This window comes from Bison bison, unplaced genomic scaffold, assembly GCF_000754665.1.
Source record: "Bison bison bison isolate TAMUID 2011002044 unplaced genomic scaffold, Bison_UMD1.0 scf7180017864304, whole genome shotgun sequence".
Lineage (NCBI taxonomy): Eukaryota > Metazoa > Chordata > Mammalia > Artiodactyla > Bovidae > Bison > Bison bison.
The window spans coordinates 14,421,617-14,433,989 of NW_011494876.1; the positions used below are offsets into that span (position 1 = coordinate 14,421,617).

Sequence of the window (12,373 nt, forward strand, 5' to 3'; positions counted from 1 at the left end):
GAAGAATTGATGCTTTTGAACTGTGGTGTTGGAGAAGACTGTTGAGAGTCCCTTGGACTGCAAGGAGATCCAGCCAGTCCATTCTGAAGGAGATCAGCCCTGGGATTTCTTTGGAGGGAATGATGCTGAAGCTGAAACTCCAATACTTTGGCCGCCACATGCAAAGAGTTGACTCATTGGAAAAGACTCTGATGCTGGGAGGGATTGGGGGCAGGAAGAGAAGGGGACATCAGAGGATGAGATGGCTGGATGGCATCACTGACTCAATGGACATGAATTTGAGTAAACTCCAGGAGTTGGTGATAGACAAGGAGGCCTGGCGTGCTGCAGTCCATGGGGTCACAAAGACTGAGCAACTGAACTGAACTGAACTGAAGCTTGTCTGACAGAAACCTTGTGACAGAGTGTTGGAGCCGACCTGATCAGTTCTTTTTTGGGAAGGGGATGCAGTCCGTAATCCGACAGATGTGTGACCCCAGAAAGATGTCAAGCTCAAGTCTTAGCTGGCTTGCTTTGAGGTCATAACGGCCCTGGAAAAAGCCATGGGCCTGGCAATTATGCCAGCACCAGCAGACTTGGATGATTCGGGCAGCTTGGAGCAAACGGCAGTAACAAAGACGGGTGTGCCACATGCGAACCCAGGACTGTAGCTTGACCACTGCCCATTTTTCCCAAGTATAATTCTCCAGCACAGACGATCGCTTCTTCTCCAATAGCCCTTCCAGCCTCTGTCTCCACCAGTACTGAATGATACATGCTCTGAGTGCTGCATGCAGTAGTGTCCTGCACACCAGGGTGCCCCGCCACCAGGCCTGAATCTTTATAGTTTTCTGTTCTTCACCTTCCTTTTTAGGGAGGGCCTGCAAGGAAAAAGAAGGGACACTCAGAAAATGTTCCCCACCCACCTCATCTCTGGCATTAGCCAGGAAGGGGCCCTGATACTTCGTTAGCAATGGTCAGTTCCTCAGTAGTTCCTGAGCACTGGGCAGGCCACTGGCTGGAGCCAGAAGACCAGACAAGTTCCCCATCTCTGCCACTCTTGATTAACAGGCATATCACAGCTGAACTTGGAGTCTCACAGTCCTCATATGTTGCTTGGGGGCACACCTGCCCTAGCTGTCACTTGGTTCCTTGGGCTTGTTTGGCCAGTCTAGAACAAGAACACCACGGTCTATGAGTCAAAGGGTTATTCTGTTGCAGCTGGGCCTGAAACCTACCTGGGAAGCATATCACTTCCCTTCAGATCTCATCCACAGGCTGAAAAAGGGGCATCCTTTGCTCTCCTTTCATGCCTGACACCAGCTCCAATGCACAACTTGCTGGCTTCTCTGTCAAATCACAGGATTAGATGTTTGCCTGTCCCACACAGTTTGGAGCCCTGCTCATTTATTCCTCACTTTCACTTCTTTTGGTTCTCACATCTTGAACTTCAGTTAACACATATATATGCACTCATGTAAACACACACACACTCCCACACAATTCCAGACTTGGGTTTCACTATAGTTCACTATGTATCCCGCAAACACAGCCCTCACAACCCCACTCCCCAACTTTGCATAGCCTGGGGTTCCCACTTTGCAGGGTTTCTTCTCCCTGTAATCCATGTCTCCATGTCTCAGTCACCCACCTTTTCAGACCTAGAAGGAACTAGGACAAAAGGACAACCGAGGATGATTCAATTTTTATTCATTCCAACTCTGGACAGGACAACCACTCATCTTGGTTGGACTGGGACACTCTCGGCTTATGACTGTTGTTCCTGAACAATAATCCTTAACACTATCTTTCACTCACAAATAGACTTTGCTTTGGGTGACAAATTCCCTGCTCATCCCATGCTATGGGCCACAGAGAAGACAACAGTCACTCCTGGGTGACTTTAGACTCACTGCATGTTGGGGTCCCCCTCAACTTTGAGAGGCTCTGTTGACTTACTTTTGGTTTAGAGGGTGAAGTTTTTGGTTTGGAGGGTGGAGGTTTTTCTCTCTTTTTCTTTTCTACTTTCATGCTCATCAATGCAGTTTTATCAACATTTTCCTGTAATCAGAGTTAAAAGGGGAAAGATAAGGGTAGGTTGTTCTTTGTAAACTCTATGCTGAGTCCACCACAGGCTCCACCTCCTGCCTTGCCCAGAGACCCCAGATATAGGACTTGAATCCTTAACAACTGTGGAAATTCACCTTCCCCTGCCTGCAACTTTGGGTAGACTTGACTCTCTCTCTTAAACAACATAGAATGCCCATGACTTGGGAATATTGGTTCAAATCCCTCAGGTCTGCGATCCCTTAGATTTCCCCATAGTTGGAAGGTAGATGGTTCTACCAATGTCAGGTCTGTACTTTTCTTTGAGGTCCATACAAGTTGTATGTAGCACTTGTTCATTTCTATGGCTGTGTAGTATACCATTGTATGACTGTACTATGATTTATTTAGTCATTCACCCATTCTGGTTGTTTCCAAGTTCTTAGCTATTATCTAACTACAAAATTTTGAACCTTTTGTTTGAACATATGTTTTCAGTTCTCTTGGGTATATATCTAGGTGCTGGGTTATTCATAATTCCATAATTAACTTTCTGAGAGAATACCAAACTGTTTTCCATAGCAGTTACTCCATTTTATATTTCCATGAGCAATGTGTGAGAGATCTAGTTTTTCAAATCTTCATTCATCTCTTATATTGCAGATACTGTTGTATTGCAGACATGGAGCCAACAGCATTTCATGATGGACTGATGTGGAAGGGAATGAATGGAGGAAAGTAAAAGTGAATATTCAGAGAGGATTCCTCTGAATCAAGCAGACTGAGTGAATGGTCATGGGAGGTATTCTTTTTTTTTTTTGGCAGCACCGTGTGGTGTGTGGGATCTTAGTTCCCTAACCAGGGATTGAACTTGTGCCCCCCTGCAGTGGAAGTGCAGATTCTTAGCAACTGGACCACCAGGGAAGTCCCTAATTTTCATCATTTTTGCCAACAGTCTCTCTCATTGAGTACTTTTGATGCGTATTGTTTCTATGGAGTTGGGGGTAAGGGAAGCCCAATTGGAGTGAGTTTAGGAGAGTATGGGAACAGAAGAAGGGGAGGCAGTGACAACATATTTTGCTTTGAGGAGATGTAAAACCTGGAATATGAGATAGTCAAGCATGGACTTTTTAATTATGGGGGATAGTTTGTAGGCTGATGGGAATGACTTGGTGATAAGGTGGAAACTGATTCAGAGAAATGAAATTACAGGATGACATCATTGCAAAGGTAAGAGGTGACAGTGAACAAAAGATAAAAAAAACAGTACAAGAAGAGCAAAGTGGAGGGGTAGCCTCAGATAGGGCAAAGACAGTTCATTTCAACTCAAGGAAGGCAAAAAGTGTGGTGCAAATGATGCTGAGATAGAAGGATGAGACAATAGCAAGATGGGTTCCCGTCTGCTGCTGTTTCCTCCATTAAGTGTGTGGTAATATCATCGTTCAAGGCTAAGAAGAAAAGAGGGAGAACCTGACCTGAAGAGACAGGAAATAATGTAAAATCTTCAGGTCAGGAAGCAAGATTATAACCTATTACAAAACCAAAATAGTCACAGATGTAGAAAACAAACATGTGGTTACCAAAGGGTAATGGGGGGAGGGATAAATTAGAAGATCAGGATTGACGTATACACATTAGTATATATAAAACAGATGAACCTATTGTATAGCACAGAGTACTCTGTTCAATATTCTATAATGACCTATATGTGAAAAGAATCTAAAAAGAGTGGACATATGTATATGTATAAATGATTCACCTCACTGTACAGCAGAGACTATTACATTGTAAATCAAGTATGATCCATCAGAGGGCAGACAGAATGAAAACCATAATCACAGAAGACTAACCAAACTGATCACCTGGATCACAGCCTTTTCTACTCAATAAAACTATGAGCCATGCTGTGCAGAGTCAAAGCTCGTGGAGGTGATGGAATTCCAGATGAGCTATTTCAAATCCTCAAAGATGATGCTGTGAAAGTGCTGCACTCAATATGCCAGCAAATTTGGAAAACTCATCAGTGGCCATAGGACTGGAAGAGGTCCAGTTTTCATTCCAGTCCCAAAGAAGGGCAATGCCAAAGAATGTTCAAACTACCTCACAACTGCACTCATTTCAGATGCTAAAGGTTATGCTCAAAATCCTCCAAGCTAAGCTTCAATAGTACATGAACCGTGAACTTCCAGGTGTACAAGCTGGATTTAGAAAAGGCAGAGGAACCAGAGATCAAATTGCCAACCTCTGTTGGATCATCAAAAAAGCCAAGAGAATTCTAAAAGAACACCTACTTCTGCTTCACTGACTATGCTAAAGCCTTCAACTGTGTGGATCACAACAAACTGGAAAATTCTGAGAGAGATGGGAAGGCTAGACCACCTGACCTGCCTCTTGAGAAACCTATATGAAGGTCAGGAAGCAACAGTTAGAACTGGACATGGAACAGACTGGTTCCAAATAGGAAAAGGAGTACATCAAGGCTGTGTATTGTCACCCTGCTTATTTGACTTATATGCAGAATAAACCATGAAAAATGCTGGGCTGGAGGAAGCACAAGCTGGAATTAAAATTGCTGGGAGAAATATCAATAACCTCAGATATGCAGATGATACCACTCTTAGGGCAGAAAGTGAAGAACTAAAGAGCCTCTTGATGAAAGTGAAAGAGGAGAGTGAATAAGTTGGCTTAAAGCTCAACATTCAGAAAACTAAGATCATGGCATCTGGTCCCATCACTTCATGGGAAATAGATGGGGAAACAGTGGAAACAGTGTCAGACTTTACTTTTGGGGGCTCCAAAATCACTACAGATGGTGACTGCAGCCATGAAATTAAAAGACGCTTACTCCTTGGAAGGAAAGTTATGACCAACCTAGACAGCATATTGAAAAGCAGAGACATTACTTTGTCAACAAAGGTCCGTCTAGTCAAGGCTATGGTTTTTCCAGTGGTCCTGTATGGATGTGAGAGTTGGACTATAAATAAAACTGAGCACCGAAGAATTGATGCTTTTGAACTGTGGTGTTGGAGAAGACTCTTGAGAGTCCCTTGGACTGCAAGGAGATCCAACCAGTCCATCCTAAAGGAGATCAGTCCTGGGTGTTCATTGGTAGGACTGATGTTGAAAATGAAACTCCAATACTTTGGCCACCTGATGCGAAGAGCTGACTCATTGGAAAAGACCCTGATGCTTGGAAAGATTGAGGGCAGGAGGAGAAGGGGACAACAAATGATGAGATGGTTGGATGGCATCACCGACTCAACGGACATGGGTTTGGGTGGATTCTGGGAGTTGGTGATGGACAGAGAGGCCTGGTGTGCTGCGGTTCATGGGGTCGCAAAGAGTCAGACACAACTGAACTGAACTGAACTGAAAGCAATTTGAAATAGTAATTTTATGTATGTTCTAATAATTAAAAACAAGCTTTGTATTCTATATGCTTTTCCATTTATATTCATCAAAATTTGATTGTTTTACAAAATAATTGGCCTATGATGGACTGAATGTTTAAAAAAATAGTCCTTCCCCATAGATAGCCTCAGAAACAATGGTCTTTAGTACAATCACAGGAGTGAATGACTAAGTTAGGGTGGAAGTCAAAATCACAGGAGGTGAGAGGCAAGAAGCATGGGGGTATCATCCAGTCAATGTTGAAGTCACTAAGAATGGTGTCATCCATAGAGTGGAAGTGTTTGATATCAGTGGGAGCCTTATTTGTGTTTAGCACCCTTGAGAAGCTTGCAATCATGGGGGAGGGTAGAGGCAGTTCTGAGGTTCCTTAAGATCATGGTATCTGCTATTTCCCAAAGAAAATAGCATCCAGATACAACAAAGACCCCATAATGTGCTGCAATTAAGACCCAACACAGCCAAATAAAGTAATTTTAAAAAAGAAAATAGAATCTAAATTAGCATTAAGCTTGTAAAACATTGTGTCCAGTCATCACTCAGGCCAGCCTCCTGTGGTTTCTCTGGGCTGCTCTGTTCCCAGGACAGCCAGCCAAGTGGCTGACTTCTGTCTGGGGCTTGCCAAACACAAAACCAATGGGTGTAATCCTCGCTGGGTCCTAGTGGCAGGCTGAGAGTGTGTAGCATGTTTTCACTCTCATACGAGGAGGTACCCAGAGTCTTCAGAAATACAAAGCCCAGTGCCTCCCAATTGCGAGTTTAGGAGACAAGACTGATGATGGAGATGTGGAATGGGACACCTGGCTCTGCATATATGAGGTCACCCTCAGGCAGCAGTTTCTGATTTGGATAGAGTGGCACATGGCTACTGTGGGTCCAAACAGGGGCCACAGGCACTGAGGGGCGGGAGTGGGGGTAGGAGGGAGAGATACCTATACTGAAGTATTCCCTGAGTAGAAGAGGGCAGGGCCTGGATCTTTGGGGTCCCCACCCTGAGAGAGTCACTGAAACACACAAAACCTGGTCAGACATTTATTGGGGTGGTGGAGCCAGTTCTCCACCCTATAGTATTCTCTTAGATTGATAGGATTTCAATATGGAACTCTGGCTGGTTGAAAGCACCTCCGTATAGTGCCTGTGAAACATCACTGGTCTGAAAGGTGAAGCAGCTCTTTGGAGCTTGTAGTATGCATACAGCGTTGCACACTTGGCAGTAATGTTGATGGCACTGCCACATGCGAACCCAGGACTGGAGCTTGACTGCCGCCTGCTCCTCCATTACATACATCTTCAGTAAGTTCTTCCGTCGCATATACAACTTCCTCCACAGGACTGTTCTCCACCAGCACTGAATCATCCAGGCCCTGAGGGCGGCTGCCAGCAGGGTCCTACGCACCAGGGTTCCACGCCACCAGGCCTGGATCTTCCTAGCCGCCTTCATCCTTGCTATCTGGCGTTGTTTTGCAAGAAGCAACTAACCAAGAAAAGCAGAAGACTCCCAGTGAATTTGTCACCATCAACCACAGCTGTGGTGTCTGCCACAAAGGACCTCTGATTGTCTCTCTGAACAATAAGCCTTTTCCCTGGTGGTTCTCAGGGCTGGCTGGGTGGGGTTCTGGCTCTACCTCTGTCTTGTCAATGCCCACAAACACATCTGCTTACCCTCTGAGTCAATGTCTTTGTCTGTATAAAATGAGGATATGCTTTCCCTGTGGTCTTCACAGGTTCATGGAATCAGTGGAAACACTTTCTGATCCAGAAGACCAGACATAGATGTGAGGAACCAAGGGGTCCTCATCAGGATTAAACTCTGAGTTTGTAGCTTGCATCTTAGCCCATCAGATTCCAGCCTGTGATGCTACCTCTGTCACAGCCCCCTCGTAGCTTCCTCCACTTCATTTCTTTTGACTTCCACTACTCTTTCCTGGGGGCTCAGATGGCAAAGAATCTGCCTGAAATGCGGGAGACTGGCTTGGATCCCTGTGTCGGGAAGATCCCCTGGAGAATGGAATGGCAACCCACTCTAGTATTCTTACCTGGAGAATCCCGTAGACAGAGGAGACTGGAGGGCTACAGTCCATAGGTTTGCAAAGAGTTGAACATGGCTGAACAACTAACACTTTCACTAACTCTCAGTCACTCTCATATCCTTCTAGGCCCAGGATGCCCTTTCTCCAGCTCTCCAGTTTTCACTGTGCTGTGTCTCACTTTCCATGTGGCCTGTTAGTATCCTGACTCCTTGCGTCTCTACTGTCTCCCTGCCTCACCCAGAATATGGAGGGAATATACCAGGACAGGAAGGCACCACTGAGCTGATTCCTGTGAGACTAGAGATGAAGCCTTTACTTCCAGGGACCCTGGGGTCAGAAGGCCAATGGTCTGAGGTTCCCACATGCTCCTGGGCCCCACCTACCTTCCTTTTCCTCTCTTTCTCTAGATCGTCATTATCTGGTTCTGGTTCTGGTTCAGGCTTCTGCAATCAGAACGTAGGGAGAAAACATGAGTGAGGACCAGTCTCTGTGCAAAGTTCCCAAAGCCCCAGCTCCCTGTTCTTTTCCAGGGTCCTTGAAGTCATCCAAAGCTTCCCTCAGCCATGGGGAACTCCCCACCCTTGGGGAAGGGAGTGTCTAAGTCTTACAGAGCATTTACTGCCCATGGTTTTGGGGCAGTGGTTCAGGTGTTCATATCCCTCTCTGGTCGCTGCTCCATTGGTCTTGGCAGAGTCAGGAAGGATGGTAGATGAGGAGACAGCCATGATGTCACAAGGGCAACTATGACCCAAGGACCATGTTGCCTTCTCCAGGCTCAAACTTGTTGGATAAAGTGGAAACACCTGCATTTCCCTCCTACTAGGGATGCACCAGGGTCTTTGGTAGAACCACATCCCCTGAGAGTGTGTCTTGTCCCAAGAATGATCTCCGGTTTGGTCCACCCACAAGATCATCCTATCCTCAGCTACTGAGCAGAGCAGCTCCCATAATGCAGAGGAAGGTGCATAGGCTCAGGCTGCTCTCCACACCCTCCCATTTTCTCTGCAATGGTGCCCTTCTTCAGCAGGTGAGAAAGTCCCTCCTCTAATGGGGAAGAGTGTGGGTATGGATGGTGAGCAGAAGGGGCCAAGGAAGGTTTGGGATGGATGCACCTCAGTCAATTTCTGCTCAGTCAATTTCTCCAGCTGCTGTCCTTCTATAGCTGTTGAGCTGCACTTAGCAGGCCAATGTTACATTCCTTATAACAAAAGAAGCCCTTTCATCCTGTCTGAAATATACTGGGCAGGAGGAATTTCCCAAATGATCATTACCTAGGAGATAGGTAATATCTCAGACTCCTCCTGTAGTGGCAGTGGTCATTTAAGGTTAATTAGGTATTCAGGCTTGCTTCAAAAGCCATCAGTCTTCCAACTGTCTCCACAGTCACTTCCCAGCCATGTTCACACTCTCTCTCTCCAGATCTCAGTTAACAGGCTGACATGGCCTCTTCATTTCAAAGCGTTATCTATCAACTTTCCACCAAAGAACAGGATTTAGTTTTTCTGCCCCATTCCAAACAACCTCACATTTTCCTCCCCTCATTTTCCCTATGAGGTTATTTGCAACTTAGGTCTGATCATGACTTAGTGTTTACATTATCATGACAAGAGAGTGCTACTGACAGCCATACCATGAAGTACACTCTTGATTCCCTTTCTCTTCCCACACAGCTTCATAAAAACTCTATTATGAAAATGTTTATATATATATATAATTTGATAACAGTGACTCTATATGTACTCATGACCCAGAATAATCTGTTTTTATCCTCTGAATTAATTTCTAAGTGACCTCCAAGGATTCTCTACAACAGACAATGCTGCAAGGAGCATCTTCCTAACGCTCGGCAGCTGTGGGAGGCATTCTTCAGGGTAACACACAGGGTGGCTTGCTGAGTAATAGAACAGGTGGCTCCTCCACACCACAAAATCCTGACAAACTGCTCTCCACTGCGGCAGATCTGATCTAACTTCTGTCAATCTCTAATTTTTCTTAAACTGAAAGATGCAAAGTGGTGTTGCCTAGCTGTTTTACTTTGCATTTCTCTGACTAGAGACTTGTATGAGACAGTCTGTGAGACACAGTGTGACTCAAGGGTAAGTATCTGGGTTCCAGTCTTGATATAGATTCTTTCTGGCTGTGTGAACTTGAGGCAGGAGATAGGTGGGCTCCAGGCTGAGCAGCTGAAGTTTGTCCCCTGTGGACAGATACTCCCAAGATGAAGATAATAGCAGGAGCAAGAGAGGAGCTGAGCCCTGCCTAGACAAAAGATAGAGAGACCACATATTTCTCATTCTCGAGGTCAAAGAGATCTTTCTGACTACACATGAGCAGAAAGGCTTCTTGGGGGCCAGAAAGGGAGGAGGCACCACCCCATAGTAGATGATGTAAACCTATCCTTGGCCTCTTCACTAGAATCCATCTTGGCTAAGAGATGCATGCACACACATGGGAGGACCCTGAGTTAAACCAAATACAGACTCAGAGCCAGGCAAGGGCAAGATGACTGGCTAGAAGAAACCTGTAAGACATACCCCATATAAATGATTCAAACTACCATGAGGATAGGACTCTTTCTGAGCCCGCCTGTGTGATTCAATTCATTTGTACTTTTTCCTTCTAATAAACATTTTACTTGTTTCGATACTTTCTGTGGAAATTTCTTCATGGAAATTCACCTTCTATGAAGCCAACAGGCCAGGGCCTTGTCACTGGCCATTAGCTTTTAATACTTACACAAATCTTGTTAGTCAGATCATAGAGCAATCCTCTAATTTTTCAATATTTTCTACATTATCTTCCAACTCTGTCTTTCGTGTTACTTTTGAGAAGACTTTTTCCATTTTTTTAAGAGTCAACTTTCAGGCAGTCTTTTTTGTTCTCTGAATATTCTTTTAATGGCACACCATTCTTTTTTTAAAATTAATTAATTTTAATTGAATCAATCCTCTAATTTTTCAATATTTTCTACATTATCTTCCAACTCTGTCTTTCCTGTGTTACTTTTGAGAAGACTTTTTCCATTTTTTTAAGAGTCAACTTTCAGATGCTCTTTCCTGTTCTATGAATATTCTTTTAATGGCACACCATTCTTTTTTAAAAATTAATTAATTTTAATTGGAGGCTAATTACTTTGCAATATTGTGGTGGTTTTTTGCCATACATCAACATGAATCAGCCATGGGTATACATGTGTCCCACCATCCTGAACCCCCTGCCATCTCCCTCTCCACCCCATCCCTCAGGGTTGTCCCAGAGCACCAGCTTTGTGCTCTGCTTCATGGATCAAACTTGCACTGGTCATCTGTTTTACATACGATAATATACATGTTTCAATGCTTTTCTCTCGTATCGTCCCATTCTTACTTTCTCCTACATGGTCCAAAAGTCTGTTCTTTACATTTGTGTCTCTTTTGCTGTCTTGCATATAGGATTGTTGTTCCCATCTTTCTAAATTCCATATATATGCATTAATATACTGTATTGGTGTTTCTCTCTCTGGCTTGCTTCACTCTGTGTAACAGGCTCCAGTTTCATCCACCTCATTAGAACTGACTCAAATGCATTCTTTTTTATAGCTGAGTAATATTCCATTGTGTATATGTACCACAACTTCCTTACCGATTCGTCTGCCAATGGACATCTAGCTTGTTTCCATGTCCTAGCTATTGTAAACAGTGCTGCAGTGAACACTGGGGTACATGTATCTCTTTCAATTATGGTTTCCTTGGTGTTATGCCCAGCAGTGGGATTGCTGGGTCATATGGCAGTTCTATTTCCAGTTTTTTAAGGAATTTCCACACTGTTCTCCATAGTGGCTATACTAGTTTGCGTTCCCACCAACAGTGTAATAAGGTTTCCTTTACTCCACACCCTCTCCAGCATTTATTGTTTGTAGACTTTTTGATGGAAGCCATTCTGACTGGTGTGAGATGGTACCTCATTGTGGTTCTGATTTTCATTTCTCTGATAATGAGTGGTGAGCATCTTTCCACGTGTTTGTTAGTCATCTGTATGTCTTCTTTGGAGAAATGTCTGTTTAGTTCTTTGGCCCATTTTTTGATTGGGTCGTTTATTTTTATGGTATTGAGCTGCATGAGCTGCTTGTATATTTTGGAGATTAATTCTTTGTCAGTCGCTTTATTTGCTATTATTTTCTCGCATTCTGAAGGCTGACACATCACTCTTATTTCACTGATTTATCATCTCTTATCAGTCTAGAAAACTATAGTTGTTAGCTTGAGTTTTTTTTTTTAACCTTTTTCTTCTGTTCCCAGTACTGGCTCTATTTCTTTTAAGCTCTTTTTCCTGTTTGTGTTTTTGTCTTAGTCTTTCATGTGAGTAGCCTTATGAAAATATCAATGATTTATGTTAAGTTGCCTATTTATGTATAACAGGAGAATGCTACTCAGTGTCCATGGTGGGGCTTAGGATGCCATTCAGTAAGGGCTAATAAGGCAGAGTTGGGTTTCATTTCAAACATCAGTAATCATTTGTTTTATTCTTTGGAGCCCATGGTAGATTGCATTAGAGGCCTTATATTCACATCTTTTGCTATGGAACTTTGAAGTTTCTTTGCATAAGGGAATAGAATCTGTCCTCCTGTGTGTTGGGTCTGGCTATGTGACTTGCTTTGGCCAGTAGAATAAAGGCAGCATGACATGAAAGTTTGACTTTGGCTTTGAAAGGTTTTGTCCATTAATATTTGCCATTTCACATTTTTGCCATTGCCAAGACAAGAAAGTGCCTAGGTAGCTTGCTGGTATGAGGAGAAGAATGAGAAATGTGGAGCAGAGCTTCCCCAATCAAACCATCCCAGTGGAATGCAGCCTCGGTTTACTGTTGCATGCAGCTGAGGCTTGTGGCAGTTTGCTATTCAAGCAACAATAATGGACTGATTCCCCAGAGAA

The 12,373-nt window shown here is 43.9% G+C and overlaps 1 protein-coding gene across 1 annotated transcript; it reads right to left on the bottom strand.

Moving 5' to 3' along the window:
* Nucleotides 1-6,508: 6,508 nt before the first annotated feature.
* IQCF3 (IQ motif containing F3) lies at nucleotides 6,509-8,188 on the bottom strand. The gene is made up of 3 exons (XM_010851947.1): nucleotides 8,072-8,188; nucleotides 7,847-7,906; nucleotides 6,509-6,907 (listed from the first exon to the last, which is right to left on the bottom strand). The coding sequence occupies exons 1-3, from the start codon at nucleotides 8,186-8,188 to the stop codon at nucleotides 6,509-6,511; spliced, it is 576 nt and encodes a 191-aa protein (XP_010850249.1).
* Nucleotides 8,189-12,373: the final 4,185 nt, after the last annotated feature.

Coding starts and splice junctions, on each gene's coding strand:
- IQCF3 (XM_010851947.1), bottom strand. CDS start 8,188: ATGGCTGTCTCCTCATCTACCATCCTTCCTGACTCTGCCAAGACCAAT. Junction 7,907..8,071: donor CCATGGGCAGTAAATGCTCT/GTAAGACTTAGA, acceptor TTCTGATTGCAG/AAGCCTGAACCAGAACCAGA. Junction 6,908..7,846: donor AGAAAGAGAGGAAAAGGAAG/GTAGGTGGGGCC, acceptor TTTCTTGGTTAG/TTGCTTCTTGCAAAACAACG.